The sequence below is a fragment of the Manis javanica genome, chromosome 7 (assembly GCF_040802235.1).
Source record: "Manis javanica isolate MJ-LG chromosome 7, MJ_LKY, whole genome shotgun sequence".
NCBI lineage: Eukaryota > Metazoa > Chordata > Mammalia > Pholidota > Manidae > Manis > Manis javanica.
Window position 1 is genome coordinate 53733156 of NC_133162.1, and position 24934 is coordinate 53758089.

General features: G+C 41.3%; 1 protein-coding gene across 2 annotated transcripts in view; it reads right to left on the bottom strand.

The window, feature by feature from the left end:
- Positions 1 to 24524, bottom strand: part of ARID5B (AT-rich interaction domain 5B) — a 174192-nt gene extending 149668 nt beyond the window's left edge. Inside the window, exons 1-2 of one of the 2 annotated variants that reach the window (XM_017674332.3) lie at positions 24375 to 24524; positions 23682 to 23936 (exon numbers count right to left, since the gene is read on the bottom strand). In XM_017674332.3, coding sequence (XP_017529821.1) covers positions 23682 to 23936; positions 24375 to 24395 — 276 coding nt within the window. In that variant the 5' untranslated portion in view covers positions 24396 to 24524. The remainder of the gene's footprint in view (positions 1 to 23681; positions 23937 to 24374) is intronic. The other variant, XM_073240991.1, reaches the window with a different exon arrangement.
- Positions 24525 to 24934: the final 410 nt, after the last annotated feature.

Sequence of the window (24934 nt, forward strand, 5' to 3'; positions counted from 1 at the left end):
GCGACCTATGAGACTTCCAGTTGTTTTTCATCCTTACCAGCAGTTGATACAGTCATTGTTAATTAATTTATTATTACCATCCTAATAAGTATGTAGTGGTTTCTCATCATGCTTTAAATTTTCATTTCCCTAATGACTAATGATGTTGAACATCTTTTCAGGTGCTAATTTGCCACCCATATATCCTTTTTAGTGAAGTGTGTGTATTTAAATCTGCTCATGTTAAAAACTGTGTTGTTTATTGTCTTAACTGCTGAGTTTTAAGAGTTCTTGTACCTTCTGGATACAAGTCCTTTGTCAAGTGTGTGGTTTGGAAATATTTTCTCCCAGTCTGTGGCTTGTTTTTTCATTTTCCTTAGTCTTCCATAGAGCAATGTTTTAAAGTTTGATCAAGTCCGATTGGTCAATTATTTTTTTCATTTACAAATTATGGTTTTACTGTTATATCTGTTAACTATTTCCCTAGTCCCAGGTCACAAATAATTTATCCTATGTTTTCTTTTAAAAGATCTATAATTTTACATTTAGAAGTATGACACATTTGGACTTAATTTTGCTTAAGGTGTAAAAGTCAGTTTGATATTCTTTTTTTGCATATGGATATCATATTTTTATTTGTAAATAAATTACAAAGTATTTTTAATTATCTCTCAATTTTAATTTCTAACAGTAAGTATCAATAGATACAACTCACATAATCAAAAGCTCTTTGGGGTCCTCAATAATTTTGAGTATAAGTGTGCTTGAATCCAAATCTTTGAGAACCAGTGTATTATGTTACTAAACCACAGCTTTTTCTTATTCTTCATTTTCCTTGACTTATTGGTAGCATTTAATAATAAACAACCCCACCTTTGACTACAAACCCTCCCTCTTGTTAAGAACTATGAAAAGTCTGAGTTTTTACTCTTCTTTCAAACCAAGTTACTTGCCAGTTTCATGGATGCTGGCAGAGGACACAAGACTCGAGGTCAGAGACAAAGGGTAGCTTATTACTCACAGCAATAGCTAGAGTGAAAGTACCTGCAATTGTGTTGGTTCTTTTACCTAATTCCCAAAGTGCAATGCAAAGATGGCTGGATGATACCTATATATGTAGGGTGCATATAGGAGAAGGACCCTGAGCACAGGAAACCCACATTTTTAATAATGATCAGTAAGCATGCCTGTGTTTTGTTTTGGAGAAAGACACTAGCTCTCTCTTCCAAAGCCATTCACTATATAAACATCCTTGAAAAGGCAGTCCAGAACAAAGGCAGTCAGTGGCTCGGCTCACAAGATGCGCAGATACTTAATGGACCCATGAAGAACACCTACCACCTCTACAATTCATTGCTTTGTTCAATTTCTCTTCTTCCTTATTTCATCTCTCTACTGGGAAAATGTAGGAAACATGTATCCTTAGATGCAGTCTGGATCCAGGTCTCCTTCCTCTATATATTACTCTTGGAAGAAATCATTCCCCAACAGGATTCCAATGTTCACCTCTAAATCCATGACTACAATCTACAGCTGGTTCCAAAAATCCATCTAGACTCTAGTTCCCTGTTGCCAATTTGATGTCACAGAGTTGACACTCAGTGGAATTGCACAGCCCGTTTGGCGTATGTCTAAAAATAAATCTTAGTTGACATAAGGAGAATTTATAACACTTAAATTGTGCCTAGCTTTTGCCCAATCTATTCTTCATTTCTTCTTTAATAATAAACTACTGATTTGATGGGCATAGAACAAAGGCACCATTTTTTTTCTGCTTCCTTTACAGACAGGTGCAGCCTTTTGACCAAGTTCTGACCCATACTATGTGAGTATTAGTGATGTGTGCAACTTCCACCTCACGGCCTCAAAAGGAATGGATATTCCTTTGGGCTATAAAATGAGAGCAAATCTCTCAGGAGAAATAGACGAAAGGCTGGGGCCTTAGATGACCTCATGGAGCACACCCACCATACTAGCCCTGTACCATCTACCTCTAGACTATGGCGCTAGAGAGATTTTGAACTCCTAACTTATTTAAGCAGCTTTAACTGGGTCTCTATTAAACACAGCTGAACCTGTATCTTTACTATATATTATTCCTCAGGAGAGAAAACATGAATGGAACTTTCTGCATAACACCATGTGGTAATAACCAATAACAGATCATTGCTGAGGAGAGCTATAATTCAGCAATTTTAATAGAAGATAATAAACACATTAAGTGCAGTATCAGAGAGGATGGAATGAGATTGGGATAGTAGTATGTTCACCTCAGTCTTCCCTGAACATTCTGTATTTTTTAAATGTTCTTTATAACAATTGAAATGTGATAAATGTAGGGAACACAAAAACATATCAATAGCTAATGTTAGCTTAGTAAATTGTGAAATCAAAATAATAATTCAACTGGTTCCATAAGAGTGGGAACTTTCATCAAGATAGAAACTAAAAATGAAAAAAGCTGTTAAGTATCAACTTTTATAACAACCAGTAGCAACCACCTCACTCTGATGGCATGTGTGCCTATTGGATGCACCAAGGGACTTAGGCAAAGGGCAGACAGGGCCACCACCGGGCCTAGCTGGGTTACCACTCCCCTTTCAAGCCTCCCACAGACACCTGCAATTCAAGGCACCTACCCATTTGCCCAGTCACTCTCCCTGCTACACATTGTTGGGTTCTGCTAACAGAACATAGGCAGAATGAGTAAAACGGTTTCACTCTATAAGCATGTGGTGGCCAATCAGAGGTCCAACAAAGCCAGGCAGGGCTGAATGGTGATGTGGGTCAGCAAGATGAAGCTTTCACTGGCCAGCCATGAAATGAAAAAAATTAAGACAATGCAGTGAGCATTTCATAAAGCTAAATTAGCTAGATTGCAGGGACTTTGTATCAGGATCCCTACAGGAAATAGGTGGAATACTTGAGTAATGATAATCCAAGAAGGATTTTACAAAGGGACTAATGACAAAGCTGTCGGGGGGATGTAGAGGAACAGTAAGAGAGAGATAGTACAGGAACCTAGCTCATAGCAGGACAGCTATCGACACTCCTAGGCCAAAGGAACAACGTGGGGAGGGAGTGGTTACCAGGATCAGAACAAAGCCTTCTACCAGTGGCAGTGACCCCTTTTAGACTGACACCAACAGCCTTGAGGAACCTCACAGGAAAGAACAGGAAATAAATGTCTGCCCTCACTCCCTCCGGGCATGGCAGGGCACCTCTGTGGCCGAACCCCGCGGGAGGCCACAGGGCCCAGGAGCTGGGTGGATGGAGCCCACACCTGGGGGCCTCCCCAGGGTGAAGAGCAGAGAGAAGGGAGCAGTGCTGATTTGCAGGGGCCCCCTGCACACTCTTTCCATTTAAGAATGTTTCCTTCTTTTGTCTGGTGGTGTAATATCATTTTTCCTCTGAAGTGAGGATATCAATAGATGGTAGTAGCTGTGTTTTAATGTCCTTACTAGGTAAAATAAAATGATTTCAATGCTAAGTTGTCCCTGAACTGGGAATTACTGTTATTACCTGTGACATAATGTTAAATCTTTATTAGGCATCAATATTTGAGGCTGAACTGCATATTTCTGAGTTTTACAGTAATCACCTGAATTACAGAAACTTTTTAGCAGCAGGTACTGTTTGCTTAACGTCTACTTCTTTTGAACTTCACAAGGAGCCAAGTACCATGCCAGGTTTAAAGCATACAACAAATATTTACTTTAACGGTACACTATCTCTGGATGTTCCATGTTGCTTCAAAGTCTGATGGGTGAAACGCAGCTCTACTGTGTGTTTAATGTCTTTGTTCATCTTAGGTCTTTGTAATCTTAGGATGTGACATCATCTTGCCAATGTCTAAAAAAGGGAGTGGGGGGAAACAGGATAAAAGCTCATAGTGTGGTTAGGATGTCGAAGTATATATAGTACAATGCTCAACACAGAGTAGGCAACCAGAAGTGGTGGCTATTACTATTACTACACAATATCATTTTAACTGAAAATGAAGGAATGAGGGCGAGTGGTAGTCAGGTATCACCAGTGAGTCACTGTGAATTCCTAATTCTTTTTCATTCTTGGTCTGTGGACAGTAATATCCTTGGAGCTCCTGCTGGGTACCTCCAAAGGGAGGTTGGGCCAGAAAGCAATTCAGAATGTCTGGGCTTCTGAGTCATTTTCCTCAGCCCTCAATGATAGAGCAGTGGAAAATTGAGATGCCCTGCTTTACCCCCACACAAAACGATGGATTGAACATTCTCTTATCTAATCCCTGTAGGGACTCTCTGAGGCAGGTGTTCTCAGGCCCATTTTAGAGATGAGTAAAGTGAAGTGGAACCAGAAACCAGCATTGGCAATACCACCATCTCTCTGGGAACCTGGTCTCTAAAGCCCTTGCAGTAGTAACACTCCACTCTTTTCACACCCTGGGACAGCAGAACCCTCCCCAGCCAATTTCCAGGGGTCGGGGGGATTTAAAGTCATTTTGCAACAACAAGGATTTTAATTTTTAATTTGTATTGTGTTTTAGTCCCCAAAGTAAGAGTACAGAAATTGCCATTCACGCACTAGTTAAAAATGTGAAGAATTTTTTGTTGTCTGCGTGATAAAGATATCCTCTCAAGTATGCACTGAGGTTTAATTTGACTCCCGTAACATGATGAAATGAATTTGCCATGGAGGCTCATTGCTGTATTGAGTTCCAATTTCGCAAGCCAGCCCCTTCTCTTCCAACCTTTTCCCTCCCCCTTCACCAGACATTTGGGTAAAGCCTGTGGCTCAATGAATTTTGGAAATCCATCCTGGCGCAATTAGAGGGAGTGGGCAAACAGAAGCCTGTTTTGAGGCACAATTTGTCAAATGTAATGCAACCATCCTTCATGGTATAGCCAAAGGCATTTGCGTATCAAACAAGTAATTCAAAAATCCTAAATATTTTATGTTCCTAAATACATTTTTAATACACACTCATCTAAAACCTGTTAGGCTGCAGCCTGCTCCTCTGACCAGAAGGCCATCTCTAAAAAAAGCCCCAGAAATACCCTCTTATTAATTCCCAGTTCCACTTCTTTTCTTTTGGATTTACCATGCATGTGCTTTCTGACCTCCCTAAAATTAAAAACAATTTACATGGAGCAGGAATATGCATTCCAGTGTCTTAGATATGTACTCTCTAAACAGGCAAACATTTAATATGTACAGAAGATGCCTTAAGTCTATGATTGAACCTGCCCACACTTCCTTTGGCCAAATTAATAGGTGTTAACTCCACAATTTGTTTTTTAACTACCTTCAGGCTGCCATAACAATAGCCAGGTTGACACCCGTATACTTACCTGTGGTCATTAAAACATAAGCAAACGAAGATAAATAAACCCAATTCCAGTGTTAAAACTCAGCTGAGTTGCCTATAAGAACATTCTATACAGGCAAAAACAATAACAATAAAAGCCAAACTCAACCACCACCCAGCACAGATGTTCTCATATGTTGGATGACTCCACACCATTACTTTTACATCTCAATCTTTTTCACCTAATCTTGTAGGCACATGACCCCCTGCCCAGGTATGCAGTTCAGCAGGTCCTACGATCCATAAAGACCCTAAAAGAAAGAAGAAAACTCTTTGCCCCTTTTGGTATATGAAAATCACAGTGGAAGCCATCTGAATTATTCAAAGTTATTGGTGATATGGCACAGAGTCTTGATATACTGCTGTCATTAATGAGAAGAGCAGTCTTCAGAGAACCACTGAAAGCCTTATGCCTATTTAGAATGCTTTAATGTAGAAACCAAGTAAATCTTCCTGTTTCGTGTAGCCTCTATTTAAACATAAACACATGATTTAGACATGCTCCCTCTTGTTAAACATTTTTTTTTGCTCTGTTCACTTAGCACAGTTCACATTATTATCCTCACATGTACAATGGCAGCAGTAATTTGAAACCCACAGCTTTATTTAATAATGTAATTATCCTATATTGGATTACTTAAAGGGGCTTTGTATTTTTAAGTTCTAGTTTTTCCTATACTGGTGATAGGCTCTGCCACAGTAAATGATTCAGGCTTCAATCAAAAGCCCTAAACTCAGTTTGGAAAAATATTGAGTGTTTTTGAATAAGCCAGAATTAATGCAAGAGCCAATTTGCAACCACAGTTGGTGAGCTTACTATTCCTATTCAAAGACTGTGATGTAGAGGCCAACACAGAGGACCTGAACAACTACAACTGCTTCATACCAACTCTTCTCCCCCTCAGGGAGGTTGTATAAGCCAGAGAATAAAGCCCGAGTTTCCCTCAGATAAGCTTTCTGAAGGCAGGACTGAAATGTGCATAGCCTTCCATGCCCTCCAATATCCTGTACACTCCCACGTGGAGCTTAAAGAATGAGTGAACAAGTGAGTGCTACTGGGCATTCTGACAAAACAGTTACTGAAGGGGACACAGAAGGAGCCATTCTTTCCACCTTTAAGGGAGCATCATGCAGTGTTACTGTCAGGAGGAATTTGTTCCAGATTTTCCCCAACTCAACTTGATCTGATCCAATTAACCTGTGTTGACTATGCTCTGTGCCAGGCACTGGGCTAAATCCCAGCCATGGAGAAATGAGGATGAATAAGACACCAGTGTTGCCCTTCAAGACTGCACAGTGCCCAGGGCCTCCTGCTCCTTACCTAGGAGATGGACATTACTCTCTTTCTAGTCCTTTGCCAGAGAATTCATTCACTCTTTCATCCTCAGTGTTCTGAGCATCTACACTGAGCTGCACTAGGCGACAGCAGCAGCTAGGAAAGAAGCCCCAGCTCATGGGTGCCAGTCTGGGGAGGGGTGAGCAGGACAACAGACAGTAAACAATAGCCCTCAGCTACATGTGGTTTTATATTGAGAACCTGTCATAAGTGATTTCATTCATTCAACAAATATATACAGAGCACTAAATGTATGCAAGTGTGAAGAGGGGGAGAGAAGGGGGGTAGAGAAGAGGGGGGCAGAAAAGCCAGGTAATAAACAAAATCTGAAGCAAAATAACTAGAAGAGGCAATAATGGGAGACAAAGAGTAGAAATGGGGAGGATTTCAAATGAGTTAGGGAAGTCTCTGGGCTGAGACCCTGATGAAGAGAAGGAGCTAGCCAAGTGAAGAGGAGAGGGGAGCTAGGTGAAGAGCACAGGAAATTGCACACAGGGGGAACAGAGGATACAAAGGCACTGGGAGGAAAATGCTGTATTGTCAAATTCAAGGTTACACACACACACACACACACACACACATAATGCTCCATGCAGATGCCTTAAAGCTAACACAGGCTTCTAAATTTGAATCCAGACTTTTTCTCTAAGTCTCCAGTAGGTTTAGCATGGATCAATTTCCCATAAGTCAATTTCCATTATTAAAAATTTGCCAGGATCTGCTTAATGCCACCTTTTTCTCAAACCTTTAATGTCCACATATGTATGTTTTGAGTACTTTGTTGAAAACCAAGGTGAAGCCTCCATGGAAGAGAAATAGATGAGTTTTCCCACGACACAGCTTATTTCTACAGAATTTAAGAGATGAAGTCCAGCTGCAACCTGACATATGCACAAGGTTGAAGGGTGGCTGGGAGATGATCCTCTCCTATAGATACACTTGTTAGAAACAAAAAATGGGACAACAATCCTGTCTGTCTGGATGTTTAGGTCTTCTCTGCATGGACATATGCCATGTATTTAATGCCTCTTCTCAACCACTGTGCATGGATCATACCTATTTCCTAATGCATTAAGGAGTCTTTAATTACACAGGCTACAGGGTCCTCTTTCCTCTTCTCTCGGTAGACTCATCATCATACCAGGCACAAGGCCCTTTCCAGTGAAATTCTCCAAATTCATGGTTGAAGACATTAGGTTTAAGAAAGACCCGATATGGCTTGCTGACATGTTCTAAGAATAACAAATCTTTAGAAGATTAAAACAATCTTCTGTCTACTATGTACATCATCTACAATTAAATGCCCAGAAGAATGGGGAGGTGTTTGGAAGGAACCAACTAAGGAGAATGCCTAGTAATAACAAAAGGAGGGGGAAAAAAAGCGCAAGAAAGAGTTGGAAGATTATCATTCAATCCTCATCAGGCTAGCTTTATACTGAAGTGATAGGTTCCATTGCCGATTGAGGTGGGCGGCTCTAATTTGGCCCCTAGGAGGCTCACCTCCTTGTATTCAAGCTGTTGTGTAATTCCCTCCCCTTAAGTGGGGGTTGGACATAGTATCTCACTTCTAATAAACAGAATTAGGCAAAAGTGATAGATAACACTTCTGAGATAAGGTTACAAAAGGACTGCGGCCCTGTCTCACTCATATACTGTGAGGGAAGTCAGCTGCCATGCGGGGAGCTGGTCCATGAACTCCGAGTGGCGGAGCAAAGGAGCGAGGGAGGTGGACAACTGCCGGTGGGGCACGAGGCCTTCGCTCCAGCAGCCAGAAAGGACTGCAGGCTGCCAGCAAGCAAAAGAGTGAGCTTGGAAGTAGATTCTACCCCAACTGAACTTTGAGATGACAGCAACCAGGGCAGGAACCTCGCTTACACAGACTCTCGGACAGAAGCACCCAGCTAAGCCTTCCCCGGACTACTGACCCACAGAAATTGTGAAAAATTAAAGTTTTAAGACACGAAATTTGGGGTAACTTATTTGTTATACAATAATAGATAACTAATACACTCTCTTTAACATGGGATATATGCACACGTTTTTGTGTGACAATGAAATAAAATCTGTGAAACAAGGTGCTAAATACAAGTTTCAGTTATGCATGGATACTGGACTGATTTCTGCTAAAAAGCTGAAAGCCAGTGGAAAAATGCTTTCTGTAATTTCTTAAATCCTGAAACAACTACCTATACAAGAGACCTTTTCTTTTTTGGGTATCCATAGGAATTTCCAAGAACTAATTAGCAATATGAAAATGCTTTTTAGGATGGAAGGGAAAAGGTTAAATGTAATCTTACCAAGTAAGATTAACTTTGTTTTATCTCCTCTAAGCAACTAGAGGGGCTGATCTTATTACTCTCTTTATCATCCTTATAAGAACCCTGTACATACTAATAAATTCTGGCTGAACTGAATTGAATAAAAATTTGCAATCAAAAAGCCTATGCTTAAAAACAGAAGGGTTTTTCAAGAACATATTACATTGCGTCTTCAGCTACCAGAAAGAATACCAAGCCTCATCTCTGTTTTCCTCTTCCCACCTTTTCAAGATTCATCTTTTAAAGCCCTTGGCACAGTTGACCAGTTAGAATTGTGGTGCCCATAACACAATCTGCAGGCCCTGGAGAAACACAATTCTCCAGTCCTCAAAGTCAAGATCAAGGCAAGGCTTCTTCTCTTTGCTTAAAAAGAGTGGGGAAAGAAAAGCAGAATATAGCTTTTAAAAATTAAAGCAAAAAAAAAAATTAAGGAAACCGAGATATCTGAATTTCTGACATATACTAAAAATGTCTTCACTCCATTGCTTTGAGGGATCATTTAAGGAATTCTGGGGGTCAGGAGTGATTTGAAGACCTACTTGGCTGTCTATTGAATTACTGATCTATTTCATCAAAAAATGTGAAGAGAGAAACACGACCTATAACTGTAAAAAATAAAATAAAATAAAGAACCTGTTGGTGATTTTAAAAGACACTACCATTTATGTGTTTCATATAATTTGCATTAGGAAAAATATCTTCTGCCTTTTTACTAGAATCTTCCTTTTGCCTTCCCAGATAGTTGGGGATGCATATTTTACAACCCAATGCATCCTTGCTGAACGCACATTCAGCCCCCAGGAGCACAAACGCAATTAGACAATTATGGAGAATATTCATAAGAAACAGAATGGAATAGATTATCTCACTTAAGACATACAGAATTCAATTATTCTCTGTATTTATAACCTATGTACACTAGATTTTGGAATAATGTGGTGAGAAGACTGAATACTACAGCAGTGTTTTCATCTGAACTCTAGTAATCTGATATACACCGTGGGATTAACCCAAAGCAAAAGGATTTTAATGGCCCAGCAGGCAGTCTCTATTTTGAAGATCCTTCTAAGATCCCCCAGCCATTATGGCTGGGACCCTTTCCCTTTCCATCTTTTTGCTGATGTCTTTTCCTTTTTAAAAGAACCTGACATCACACAACTTAAAGATGTGTCTGAGAATACATTTTCTACCACCACCACCAAAAGAAGAGGAGGAGGAGATGACAAGGTGAAACAAAATTTGTCATCAGGTGTGTTTCGAAGAATTAGGCATGGTAGAGTCTTTTTAAAGATGGAGGTAAAGTGAGTGTGTTTAAAATAAATTCAGTGCTGTGCATATTCAGCAGGCTTGCCATCACTTTTTTGGAGGATGGGTCATCAAAGAGGAGGAACCTGTAGGAACCAGGTTTGGGCTTTCTTCGGCATACCCACGTCAAACATCTGGAGTAGAGGTTTTGTTTCTTGACTCCAACATTCTCCCATCTCACTTTATTTTGTTGTGGCTGATGGAAGAGATGGCCCTTATAGTCCCTTTCAGACCTAAGTGGAACAGAACAGAATGGTTTTGAGGCCATCCCCTTCACAGTGACTGGAAACCTCAAACGTGGATCAAAAACTCTGAACCTAAACATAAGAAAGCCTCTGGGGACAGATGGAAAAACCAGGAAGCTTAACTTTATTGAAATTGATAGTTTTCTTAGTTACTGTTTTTCAAACAATAGTTAGTAGTCCAATGATTCAACTAATAAATTATTTATTAATGGGATATTAACAGTCTAGCCCCATAACAGACTTCACAGAGACAATAAAATAAGGATTTGTTCCCTGATCAGGAAGGGCAGAGTCGATAACTGGCATCTGCTAAAAGCCTGGGATAAGCATGGCCATGGTTTGGGGCTCTATGCCCATATCAGTCTCATTCTGATATTCACAACCCAGTAAGATTAACCCATTTCACAAATAAAGAAACTGAGACTCCAGAGACATTAAGTGGACCATGATGACACCCAGCTACTAACACCCAGAGTAAATATTCACATTTGCTTCTACCAAGCTTCAAAATTGAGAGTTTATATTCTAACTAGAAAGAGAAAACACATACATGAAATTATTAATCAGCACTGCCTTTGGATTCAAGTCCAGCTTGACCTGGTAGACTCCACAGGGTCTGGCCTCAGCCTACTTTATTTTCCACTAGATGCCTGCATCCTTCCTCCTATTTGCCTATGGTTTCTTCTGTGTAGGATTTCCCCCTCTCTCACCATCAGTCCTCAGAAATCTGCACTCATGAAAGCCCTAGTTATTTTCAATGGCCTGCTCACAAGCTGCCCCTTCCCAGGACACCTTCAGCATGGCTGCAGGCCACCTTCCCACTCACACACTTCTTTCTTTCCACAGCCAATCCCTGGGCCCTTCCAGAAGCTTCACTGGCCCCAGGATGGAGGCAGCTCTCCATGAATGTCCGTTTTTTCTGTCCCTCTAGACTCTGGGGCTCTAGCCAGAGGGAATGTGAGGGCCTGCCTGCCCTGCTGCCCCAACTCCCTTCCCCACTTCCCCGTTAGGACTAATAGGTCTCTTTTGCTTTATCCAGAGAAAATGGCCCAAATAGTCCAGATAGCTTTGTGACAGTTCAAAGGTTTGCTCTAGGGAGTGCAAGGTAGCCTATGGGACACAATTAGACTGTTCTTTTTTATAAAATTGGACTCAACTGCCAACTAAAACCACACAAAAATCTGGATTTCTGGAACTTCTCTTGAAAAATGGAAAGACCTGGCAATATCGGACAACATTCCTGCCTGGCAATGATTAGCAGGACCCGAAGAGCAACACTGGGATGAGTCATGTGCTTTGCAGGCCCCCCAAGCATCAGACTGTCTCCCAGACCCGGCTCACTCCATGTCCTCTCACCTGCCTGGCCCACGCTGCTTACACATGTGGTCTGCTCCAGGTTCCTTTCTCCCCTACTCAGTGGAACACATCACAGAGGAGATGTCTTCTGAACCAGACCTTGAAGGACGGATACAGCTCTTTTAAAGTGGTTTTACTTCACAAAAAGAAGCCCTCAGTGAGCTTTATGCCCCTTTTCTGATACTGCCCATTCCGTCTGCTTGTCAGCAGGACAGCACGATGTTCCTGCCATCTGTGCTTTGGAATCAAGACAGCTCGAGTTCCCATTCAGTCTCTCTCATTTACCTGAGAAGTTAATTTAGAAACCTGGACAAATTACTTAACCTCTCAGATTGCCTCCTGCACAACAGAGAAGGAATTAGAACCTATCTCACAGTGTCATTGTTGTGAGGAGTAAATAAAAGGTCACATATGAATCTGTTAGCATCTAGATTGATTGTTACCTTTATTAATATCATTTCAGACCAGAGGTCAAGCAAACACTTTCTTTCTATAAAAATCCAGACAGTAAATATGTTAGGCTCTGTGCATCACATAGTCTCTGTCACAACTGCTCAACTCTGCCATTGTGGTGTGGAAGCTTCCAGAGACAATTTGTAAATAACTGGGGATGGCAGTGTGCCAATAAAACTTTATTTACAAAGTAAGCAGCAGGCCAGATTTGGCCTATAGGCCTTAGTTTGCCAACCCCTATTTTCCAACATCTCCACAGCCAGCCAGACAATGCAAATCAGCTTTGAAGACACTAGCTAGAATAATAGGTATCTTCAGTGGGCATCAGTGGGCATTTCTTACCTGTTCACAGGATTTGCCAAGATGAGGCTCAGCCCAGCAATCATCCTGTTCCTACCTCCATGTCTACATCTTGCCAAGAAACCTTATCCTATTCCTCACCGGGATCTCTTTAGACCTGACTCCAAATGTTATTTCTTCCAAAATGACTTCACATAATTTCCTGACAAGATCAGGCCCCCATCATAGGTCCTTGTTTTTTCTCTTCACCACACTGACTGCACCCCAAAATCACCCATTTATTTGCAGTAGTTTGATAAATCATGCATGCCTTCTCCACCCAATGGGAAGCTCCCTGAAGGCAGCATCTGCCTGGCTTCCCACATCTGTCTCTCCAGGTCCCAAGGCCGGCCTGCACACAGAAGGCACTCCGGAGGGACAGAGGCTGTCTCCTCTCCTGTGAAATGTGCTCAAGGTGCTATGTTCCTGGGGCGCCTGCAGTGGGGGTGGGGGTGGGGGTGGGGTGGGATTTAAGAGCCCTTTAAACACTGTATTCCACAAGTGCACAGTATTATACTGAGTTATCTGTGTATCAGTCAACGGCCAGTGTGGCTGCAAGTTCTTAGAAAGCAGGATAGCATCTTTCCAAACCATATGCTGAATAAACAAATGAAGGACTTAAAGAAACAATATTCATAAAAGCTCTATTAGAGAATAGGTCAATATATACTGAAAGTACCAATGTTGGTTCTTAATGTATTCTCAAGTTATAGGGGGACATGAAGGTCCCCAGTCCTGGCAGAATCAAGGAGAACCTGGGTTTCAATCCTGGCTTTGAGTCTTACCTATATTGCGACCTTAAGCAAGTTACTTAACCTCTTTTGGCTTCAGTTGCCTCATCATAAAGTATGAAACTGTCACAATATTAACAATCTTAGAGAATTTCTTTGAGAATTAAATGAGTGCTTAATTTATATGCTAATGTATGCACAATTCTTGACACATAACAGCTACTTAATAAACAGGAAAAGTAATTTCATTGAAATACTATGGGCGAAACTTTTACAGATGGCTTTGGAAAAGAAAAAGTTGGGGCATTTTTCTCTGGGTTATATACACATAGAGAAGAGAAGGGAAAACACTGTGGAAGAAGGAAGTGTGAATGTAGTTCTAAGGCTATAATGCATGGAGATGGTTTTCCTCCATTTTGGTTAAAGCAGTCAAGTTGCATATTCCTTTTGACTATGGGCAAGTAAGTAAGCTCTAAGAGAATGGAAATCTCTGTGTATTAGTCACTGTGTTCGCTCTTATATCCCCAGTGCAAAGAACTGACATATAATAGGCATCCAACAACATGTCTGAATAAAAGAAACCATCCGTGAATATCAGATGGTGGCTGAAATGCCAGTTCTGCTCATCACCAAGAGTGCCATTTTAGCACTAAGCTTACTTAAGCCAATATAAATATCCCCCTCAGAGGGCTCTCCTGGCTTCAGGAACAAATATAGAAATGAAAGAAATGAAGGTGAGGTCCTGAGGTGCCCTGAATATCAAGCCTGGTTTCTGTGTAATCACTGACCTTTTTATAGGTATCTTGTCATTAGAATAAAGTCCAGAGTCTTCATTAGTGATTTTATAAAAGTGGTGTCCTGCAGAGGCACCATGTACTAGTGTAAGGAAGGGCACTGGAATGAGCCTCCCTGAGCACATCCATGGGAAACACGAGCCTAACTCTCCCCAGGATGTAACCTCAAGAGAGCAGCTCTTCCCCAGGGCAGCAGAACACTGTGCCCGAGGGCCTCAGGTTCTAGTTCTACTCGTCATTCACTACCTCTGAGCACATGGCACCTTGGCCTGTTACCTCTTGCATGCGAAGCTTCCCTTGTAGGGGTAAAAAGCAAAACAAAAGAAAACTACCCATACACATAACTGGAAAGACATACACATGCACCTTAATGTTATCTGTATATACACATGATTTTAAAATATATTCCTCCCTTAAGAAAAACACAGAATGAGTGAGTTCAATTTACACTTAGGTCTTTGTCTCCAGTTATACTGTGTTCTGTTGTGCTAGTAAAATAACATGCACTTTAAGTAGCAAATATCTGTAAATAATTTACTTGCTTCTCAAATACAACAGAACAATGGGGTCAATTTTCACATACACTAACCCAGTATGCATCCTGAGTCTTAAGTGAGATTCTCTCATTGTTCTGTAACTAAATTACGCTGTCCAACTCTTGCTGCCTTTGGTGGAGGGTAGGGATGGGGTGCTAGAAACCCCAGCTACAGTAACCATGTCCCATTCTGTAAGACCCAGAAGGCCAAGTGAAAATGAACCCTTATGATCTCCAACCCTGGAGCCTTCTGTGAGGAACATGGAAGTGTGCCAAGGGGTAAGGGCATTGGAGTATTGGCCAGGGGATGTGGGTGCTCTGCTGCCTTCCTGCCTCCTGACCCCTGCCAGTGAAAGCCCCAAAATATAAGGGGCAATGTACAAGGCCTATGAATCACAGAAGCTTATCTAGCCTCTGCAGGGTTAAAACTGGGCACTGCGCAGGCAGTGCAAAGAAAGATGTTAAATCAAATGAGAATGACTGCTCCAGGACTGGAGGCACTATTATTTTGAATAAGATTGAAAAGGCCAGAAAAAGCAATTCAAAAACATTTCAATTATGTATTTCCCAGAACTACATCTTTGAGCAACTAATGCAAATGTTACCAGCACAATAAAACTTCTTCCCACATAAAACCATATAAAACAGGTTGAACAGCATATACTTTATATATCATATGCATATTTTTGACTATTAATAAAAAATTCAAAATCTATGTATGCTTTACTCTCCTAAGCAATACAGTAATTATGATTAAGGGACAGGCAGCACAAAAGGAGCCAATTTATCTTCCTCGTGCTCAGGAATACTATTGTGTAACTAAGCAACTAAAGACAAAATATGGTCTAATTAATTCACTCCTATGCTTATTTAAAAGACACAATTAGAACATTTTTATTTTCCAGCCTGCACAGTAGCTCAACATGCTTGAGGGTGTAGAAAGCAAAGCCTATTATTCTCAAAGACAAGAGTTTAATGTTTAGTGCCACTGATCAGGCTTGGAACTAAACTGCAGGGAGGAGGGGTGTGTTTCACAGCCTGGGTGTGCTTGGAGTCCTGAGAAAGGAAAGGTAGGGTAGAAAGATGTTTAGGAAGCCACTAGATTGACTAGCTACACATGGCCTCTACCCCCTGTTTTTCTCACTGCAGTACAAGGATGAAGATGGGACTGTGAACTTGATGGTCACACGTGCAAGGATACATGCCGCTGTGTGTCTATTTAATAGCCACAAAGACTCTACAGAAAATTCATGTAATTAAACCACACGTCCTAGTTTGTGTGATAAATGTCAAATATTCATCTTTGACGCTGCTAACAGTGCATCTGATTTTAAAAGCAGAATTAATTTACGCACATGTATGCGGGAGACTGATGCCATTAGCATGATTCTAAAGCACTCTCAGTAATAATCATCATCTGCATGTTTGAAACGTGTTGTCAATACAGACGCTTATAGTCCAGGATGTTTGGACCGTGCTCTCTGGAGGCTAAGGCCCAGGTTCTAATCTCCAGCAAGCTGATAAAGATCATGATGTGATTGGAAAAAGCCATCCTTGTGCAAGGGCACAGGAGCAGGTTTTTTCAAGAAATGCAGGAATCTATGACCACATTTCTGAGAGGCAAATGAATCTTTAAGTCAACAATCAATAAATTTGTTTTTAAATTTCTTAAAAAGCCCAGTCAATGAGTAATCACTAGCTACAATATTATTCTGAGTAGAAGATGGCAAATATCCAGCTACCCTGGCTATAAAAAATGACAAGCAAATGCATTTGATTCAAGCAATTATATTCTGGATATTGGTTAAAACTAGACTTTGATAAATGAGCTTAAGTCATGTAACACTAGATGCCACTTTGAACAATGGTATGCCTTATTAAGAATTAATAACGAAGTATTTACATGTATGGATTTGTGTACTTCATAAAAATAACATTTCCGTAGTATATGCCTGATACTGTAAATGTCAAGAGAAGTTTTAATTGCTTACAATTTTGACTCGCTATCAAACATGTGGCCTGGTTAAGACCCTCACTCTGAACACATGCTGGCTCAGAGGAACTGCCACCCAGCACTCAGCTGAGGAGTGACTTTTGTCCCCTAAAGTTGAGTCTTTTCACAGACTGGCACTCCCAACCCCTGACTTTCTATGGACTGATGGCTGAAGTCCAGAAAAGTCCTCAAAGAGATGAAGATGCTGGCTCTAGCCTGATCACGGAGCCCCAGATTTTCACTAATTTCTTTGATGAGTTATCCTAAAACACCTCCTCACACTTCTTCACAACCCCATGGTGCAGAGTGACTACAGATTTCAGGAGAGAGAGAAAAAGTATAAGATGAGGGGTTGGGTCTGGCCCACCATGTGGATGACCAGCAGAAACTGAGCCAAACTTGAAGAAAGCAGACTGTGGGGAAGATGGCGTTTTAATGATGTCACTCAGTCATTCAATAAATACTTAGTGAATAGCGCTGAATACTGTGGGGGGATCCAGAGGGGAAGAAGGCACAACCCTATGCTTCTGAGAACAGTGCATCAGGGGAGGGGGCAGTCGGAGTAACAGGCAAAGGGCAGAAACACACATAACCATCACAGAAGGCACACTGTAAAAAGTACCTGGGAGACTGAAACCAATCCCTGGACTGTAAGTAACCTGGGGGCAGGGATTCTTGTCGTCTTCTTCACTGCTGTAAATCCAGAGCCTACAAAAGGCTCTGGCACAAAGTAGGTATTCTGTAGGTACCAACTAAATGAGGCTTCAAAAATGAAGACAGTAGTTCCTACTGTCCAGAAAGCTCATGAATGGCTACAAATAAATAGTGACCTTAGGTAATCTCTACTTTAACTAAGAACACAGAAAGAGTCTGGCAACTTTTCTGTGACCAATGTCTGTCCATGGTGTTAAACAGGGAGTATTTTGTGGGCTGGGGCCATTCCCTCTACATATGTCCAGCACATACAGTAGGTCTTCAATTAACATCTAAAGAACTGAATAAATTCCTCTTCTAACAACATGTAGATAGTGAGCCTTCCATTGAACATGTTGCACTTATCATTTGCACAATTTATTGACATGTTATATAGCATCTTACATTGTTTTTACATTTTAAATAAAATGTGCTGATTTCATCTATCAAGATTGATAAGCTTCTTCAGGAAAAGGGCCACATCATGAACTGTTTCGTATCCATCTCTCTACTTAGCAGAGCACTGAGCACATGGTTAGCATTCAACAAGTACTATTTGATTAACAGTTGCCAGAGTTAGGATATTAACTATACAAAATACAACTTAGTATATATTGTACTGGTTATCAAATTTTAATAACCTCGACTCAATGTTGAAAACAGGGTTTTGTATGTGTAAATATTTTTGACATACTAATGTTAAATTATTTATTGTATACTGGATCTTGCTCCAAACCCAAGTAAGAAACATAAAAAGGTACACAATCATGTTCCTTATTCCTGATCAACTCCACAGGCAAGAGGTCAGCAAACTTTCTCATAAGGGGCCCAAATAGTCAATATTTTCCACTGTGCAGGCCACATGGTCGTTGTCACAACTACTCGACTCTGTTGCTATAGCCTGAGAGCAGCTGTAAGCAATACATACAAATGAGTCCAACTATGTTCCAATAAAACTTTATTTACAAAAACAGACAGCAGGCCAGATTTGGCCCTCAGGCTTTAGTTTACTGATGCTTGTCAGAGTCTAATAAATTCTGTTCTTATAATTCATTAGTTCCCACCTGAGTTCTAAAGGGTCTGCCAGGAAGAGGGTAAAGGTAGTCCTTCTTTTTGCTTAAAAGCATTACTAAAAATAAATAATAACTATTATAATGTCATCTATCATTTGCTAAGCTTTCATCTATAGGTACTATGCTAGCCGCCATCTCCTTTTCATTAGAACTCATTTCTAATTCTTTTGGCTAAGTAGAGATCATTAAATCCATTTTATAGATGAAGAAATTGGAGGCTCAGAAAAGTTAAAGAAATTGTCCAAGGCCAGGGAGGTCACTGAAAAGGTCTCAGAAATTTCTAAAAAATCAGCTCATGTATATACACCAGAGACTGAGTAGCTATCCATAGACTGAGCGAGGTCAATCCAGCACCTCCTAGACTTCAGAATGTGTCTGCCTAACCCCAGATGTGATATGATCAGGCAATCTTTATAAAAAGATCCTGCCAATCCAGCTGACAACATGCTTGAATATTAAAATGAAAATCCTTAAGGGGTCTTCTTTTGGTGACACACCTAAACTCAATTCGGAAAATGTGAATTGGCAATATGTTTAAGCAAACTAACCTAGAAGCTGTCCTCTCAGAGAGAAAACCCTTCATTAGGAAGGTCCATGGTAGTAGTCACAAACTCAGTAAGAACAGTAGTACTAATATTAATCATCATCATAATAAGTCAACCATTATTAAAGAATCTATTGTTTGCCAACCTCAGGTGCAAATACTTCACAGGTATTAATTCATTTAGTCATTAAAATAATCCTGGGTAGCAGGAAGTAGATACCTTATTTCCATTTCATAGATGAGAAAACTGAGGCACAGGGAGTTTAAAACTTGCCCAAGATCACACAGCTATAGCAAGACTGTTAAAAATGCAGAATCCTGGACCCCAATTCCAGAGATTCCAATTGAGTTAATTTCAATGGAGTTTCCAGAATAAACATCTTTAACAACTTTGAACTGGATGGTGAGGCTTGGGATAGTCAAATCACTTTTAGAAATCCTGGCTGCATGCTACAATCTGTAATGCCCAGATGTGCTTGATCTTGAGACTCCCTGACAGCATTAGCTTACTCATACACACTCAACAGTCGCAGGTGACCAGCAAACGTTCTTGAAGAATCCAGCCCATGGCCCATCAGACTGAAATCCAAGCTTGCACATCCACATATTTTAAGAGGTTTGCCAGTAGATTAAGCTCTTGGCAATTTGAAAATGAATGTAATCAGAAGTTACCAGTAACAGAACCAATTACCGGCCTACTTTGCCATTTCCCTTCTCTGAAGAGCTTCTGGCTGAATGTGGCAATTGTGGGTAATTACTGAAGATACTTAACTCCTTGCATATGGCCCTGCTATTCACTTTCATGGTAATTTAAGACAGTATCATGATTAGGCCCAGGAACCTCCATGCAGACATGAAAGTTATTATGTTACTGTTTATAAATTAAGAATATCTAAAATAAAGGCTTCCATAATCATAACTTTTCTATTTATGTAAGGACTTTACAGTTTGTAAAGTACTTTGCCCATACAATGCCTCTTGATATTCACAACAACCCAGAGTCAGCCTTAAAATTATTTCCATTTTGCTGCTGAAGAAACTGAGGCTCAGAGTGTTTGTTTATGACTGTTTAAGGTCAAACAAAGAGTAAGCTGCAGAATCAAGATGTGACTCTTCCTGGTCTGCTTGATCTCAGCACCAGTTGCTAGTACTGGAAGGCTGTGCAGGTAGCAATTTATGTAAGTATGCAAGTCAATATCATAATTATTAAAGCTAATAATAGTTCGTTAATAATTATTAATAGTGGTATTAAAATATAACTGTTATTGTTATATACCACTGGCTATAATTGGCTGAACTTTATAGAATAAGAATGGCTCTGCTACCTAAATATCTGATGACCTTTGACAAAGCTGACTGACTAGTTACAGTTCTAAAATGAATAAGGAACTGCCCACTTTAGCAGATACTTCTAGAATACAATATGATACATTCAGGCTCTGGTGTCAAGGGTAGCTTTCAGTGGAAAAATAAACTAACCCTAAAGCTTAAAAAAGCTTAGGTTCTAGCCTGGTGACCTTTGACAAACCACACTACCTCTACAAACCTCTAACTCCAATTGCAAAATGGCATACAATGTCATGCCTCATCCAGCCCCATACAATTATTACAGAGATCAATAAAGAAAACATGCCCCCCAAAAGCCCTTTGCAGATCACAGCAAACCACACAGGGACGCTGTTTCTAATCTCCCACAATGATAATTTTCCTGCTTTTAGAACTGACGTCTTTACATTTCAAGAGATCATAAAAAGACAGAATGGTTCTCTTAAACCAAAAAAGCATACTGAGTCCTGGCTGTCCTCTCAAAATGGATGCTGATGTCAGCTCAATCAAGAAATTATTAACCTCCATTTAGTTACTTAAAATAAACTGTGCTGGCTGATTAAATGTGCTGAACATTTTCTCCAAGTAACAGAGCACATCACCAAGAAACCCTTCTCTTTCAGTTACACATTGCAAATGGCATATGCATCATTCAGAACTATTTAAAATCAATAATAAAAATCATTTCACTGTATATAAACAAGTTAATGGAGTAAGTGAAAACAAAGCAAATTTCTTAATGAGGGCCCTGTTGCCCCCTCTAGGTGCCAGCAGTAAATGCTGGTTTCTGTACTTGCTGCTGCTATTCTGCTAATGAATGACTAACTTAGGCCAGGGGGGAAATGACATCACCAGGGTGGAAAAACGATCTGCATTGGGAAACTTTCTACCTGCTTTACATTTGTCATAATTATTTTGCACAATGCAGCTTGCATTTGCATAATTTTGAGGTGTGTCATTATCTCAATTGAAAATTGTTTTAATATGGCTGAATAATTCACAATGACATCAGCCAAAGTCCTAATGAAATATACAAGTATAATCATACAGCTAATTGCCAGCCGTGTTAGCATTAAAAAAACAAATCATGCATAATATTAGACGACGTATATGCAGCTGAGGATTATAAATAGAGCCATCTCCCTCCCCAAACCCCCTAGAGTTTACTTTTAAATGGCAAGATTAATTTTCTTAGGTATGGCTCATATAGCAATGACGAAATACACAGATCATTACAATGGTTGGCTTTCATTTCCCCATAATGAACAATTTTTTTAAATCGTGTATTTAACAATGTATCTATTCACTATCAGCCGTTCTAACAAATGCAACACTCGGCTAGCATTCCTTTTATTCTTAAATCAGAATTCACTATTTAATTACACCAACACAAATTAAAACTGGACCAAGTGGGGTCAACTCGGGGTCTTTAAAAAATATTCTGATTTCAATTTTTAAAAAGTGACCACAAAATATCCCATAAAACACTGAATAATTTCCTTCTGGGTTTAGTCAGAAGTCTATTAGGCACCAGCTCTTTTCTGGATATTTAATCCTTCCCTTTTCCAGATCACAGGCCATGTTGAAGTAATAAATTTGAAAAGCAAATAATAAGAAATCAGGAGGGGGAGGGGGAGGAAGACAGCTGCGCAGGAAAGTTGGATGGGGGAGGAGGACCCGACCTACACCTTAGGGGGAAAGAGCTCAACCTGTTGGTAGGTTGCAGGATTTCTTCACAGTATTTCCAAACAACACCTTTGTAAAATTGCAGGCAGACGTCGGGAAATATGAACGTTTAAAACCCAACGCCGGCTGGGAGGGAGGGGAGGTGGGGCGGTAAGGAGGGCGGAGGGCGGGGCTTATTTCCGAAGAGGCAGATCAGGAGCGAACGTTTTGACTAACTCCAGTAATTAACCGGCAGAGACCAGTGATGGGTAATTCGATCCCGGGGAGAGAGAGTGAACTGGCGCTGCCAAAAGTACAATCAACTCCATCAGACCAAGGAATTCTGGAAGGACAGGCAGGCAGCTCCAAGCTGCGGGATGAGTTAAACGGGGAACCATTCATTTAACAAAAAGATCTTTACACCTACCTCGAAAGCTCGAGAGCCTGGCACAGAGCTAACTGCCCTCAAAAGTCTCAGTTTGATTAGCCTGCTCCCGCTTGAGCAACACAAAACCTTGCCAGGCGGCCGTGCGCCCGCCCTCCCCGCCGCACCCAGAGCACAGCCTCCCCCAATAGTTCCCTCGGTAGGTACCGCGGCGCTGAGGTCGGTCAGCTGACGAGGGGGGGTGCGCAGGACTGCGGTCACACATGAAATGACAGAGCCGAAGGGAGGCTGCCGCCCCGGCGCCCGGTGACAGCGAGCTCACCTCGGGTGTCCTCCCGGAGCGCGGCTGGCGCCCCCGCGGCAGCCCAGAAACGTGCCGGGGAAGCTCGGTGCCTCCCCAGGAGCGCCGTCCGGGCACTGAGGACTGGACCCAAGGGGCCAGTGGGCGAGCACACTCTCCTCTGCCCTTCCCTCTCCCGTCCCGGTCGCACACATCCCCAAAGACCGCGCTGGGAGACGTCCACTTTGCGTGGGGTAATTGAAAACTAGAACATCAAATGGCTTGTCTGAAGGGGAGGGGGTGGGGGCGAAAGATAGTTGTTAATGCTTAACGTGTTTGTGCCGGTTACACGACTGCTTTGAAATCCGCCCGGGCAGATCTGCAAGTTATTTGAATGTATTATTCCAGTACCTGTCATTTATCACTTTATTCAACACGTCTTTGCCAACTCAATAGCTTTTGATCTCACTCTGCCTCCATTTCGTAATTTCCGCCCTCTTAAACATATCAAATACTTACTTTAAAAAAAAGTGTACAATATCGAAACCCACTGAAAGAAATCCACCCAGCCCCAAACAAGCCAGACGCGAGGATAAATTTTCAAAAGGTAAAAAATATAAAAAGCCTGTGATGTTCAAGGGGCAGTAGTAGGAGAGCGAACGATCCATACACACACACACACACACACACACACACACACACACACACACACACACACACACACACACCCTTGAACTAAACCTTTCTCGAACAAGTTATTTGATCTTGACAAAAATCAGCAGTTGGATCCTCTTTGTAAAGCTGACAGCCAAACTCTGACAATGGCAAAATACTCGAGCCCCAGCTAGTGGCGCTACCCCTTTAAAAAAGGAATCGATCCTGCTCGCCTGCAGAAGTGAATACAGTATTTTCAAGCTTGCCCTGTAATAAGCATTATTAGGGGAAAAAATAATAAAGAAAGAAGAGAGGGAGATATAAGTTTACCACCTCGCCGTGGTCGCTATTTCTGCCCTGGGGAGTGTCTTCTGGGAGGAAATAAAGTTTAGAGCTGGATAAAAGTTGCCGGCTGGTCCTCTCTTCCCACAACAGCTGGAGCTCCGCTATGCAAATCGGATCCTTTGGCGTACATCTTACAAAGAAAAAGTCGCCAAGGGACAAAATTCTTGGTTTGCCTTCAAGGTGGAATTGAAAAGCCTTGTAGAAAATATAAGGTCCGTGCAAGCCACACGGTGAGCCGACCCACTGCAGGGGGAGGGGGAAAAAAAAAGCACCAAATAAATAATGTAGCCATCAGAGCACAAACATCTATTCCCAGACACATTTACACACAAACATCCACACTCTTAATATAGAAGAACCAACAGATATAAAGCTGGATGGAAAAATAATAAAGCCCACAAATTTTCTGCCTCCCTAAAAAAAAAAAAAAATCGTCCCCCCTTCTCCCCGCCACCTCTCCCTACCTCTCCATCTGAGGCGGTAAAATTACATTATGTATGTATGATCTGATCAGTGCAGGGATTTTTTTAAACAATAAAAATGATTTGGGGAGATGCAGAGGGTAAAAGTTTGGTGAAAAGTTTGTGGGGGGTGTGGGTGGGTATAGAGGTGTGGGTGAGCTTGGGGGCTGGGGAGCGCTGGGGGGTGCCGGGAGCGGAGGAGCGGAGCAGAGCGAAATACCTGGAGTGAGTTGGGCTCCATCTCGACGTTCTGAATTGATTGAACTCAACATTCTCTCCAAACTTGTTGGCTTGAATGGATTGCATCAGGTCCTGGCAGGGGAAAACATTTTCTGCCTTCAGCCGGTGTAATGTCTCAATATAAAACTGAGCTCTTGCCTCCCCTTCGCCACCAAAATGATTGAAAATATGTTCTAATATTTCTCTGATGACTCAATTTTTAGCTCCTGTCAAAATTGTGTAGGTTTCCTTCCAAATGTAGGTTGATCAAATTCGTAATCGGGAGAAAGGCTCCGTGCGATCTCGGCGGGAAGAGGATGGATCAAGGCAAAAAACATATACCAAGGCTTGTAAAAATAAAATCCACCCTGAAACTGTATAAAGATGAGACCTCCCTTTTCCCAGTCTCCCTTGTCTAGGGGTATCGTCTGATGAAATTTTTGGGGAAGACAAGACACAGCGAGCTTCGCTGTGCATCTGACAGGACCTGCTTGTATATGTCTAATATAAAGAACATTTCCTGCAGAGATTCCGGGGCGCTGCTCCTCTTTCTAATGCTCC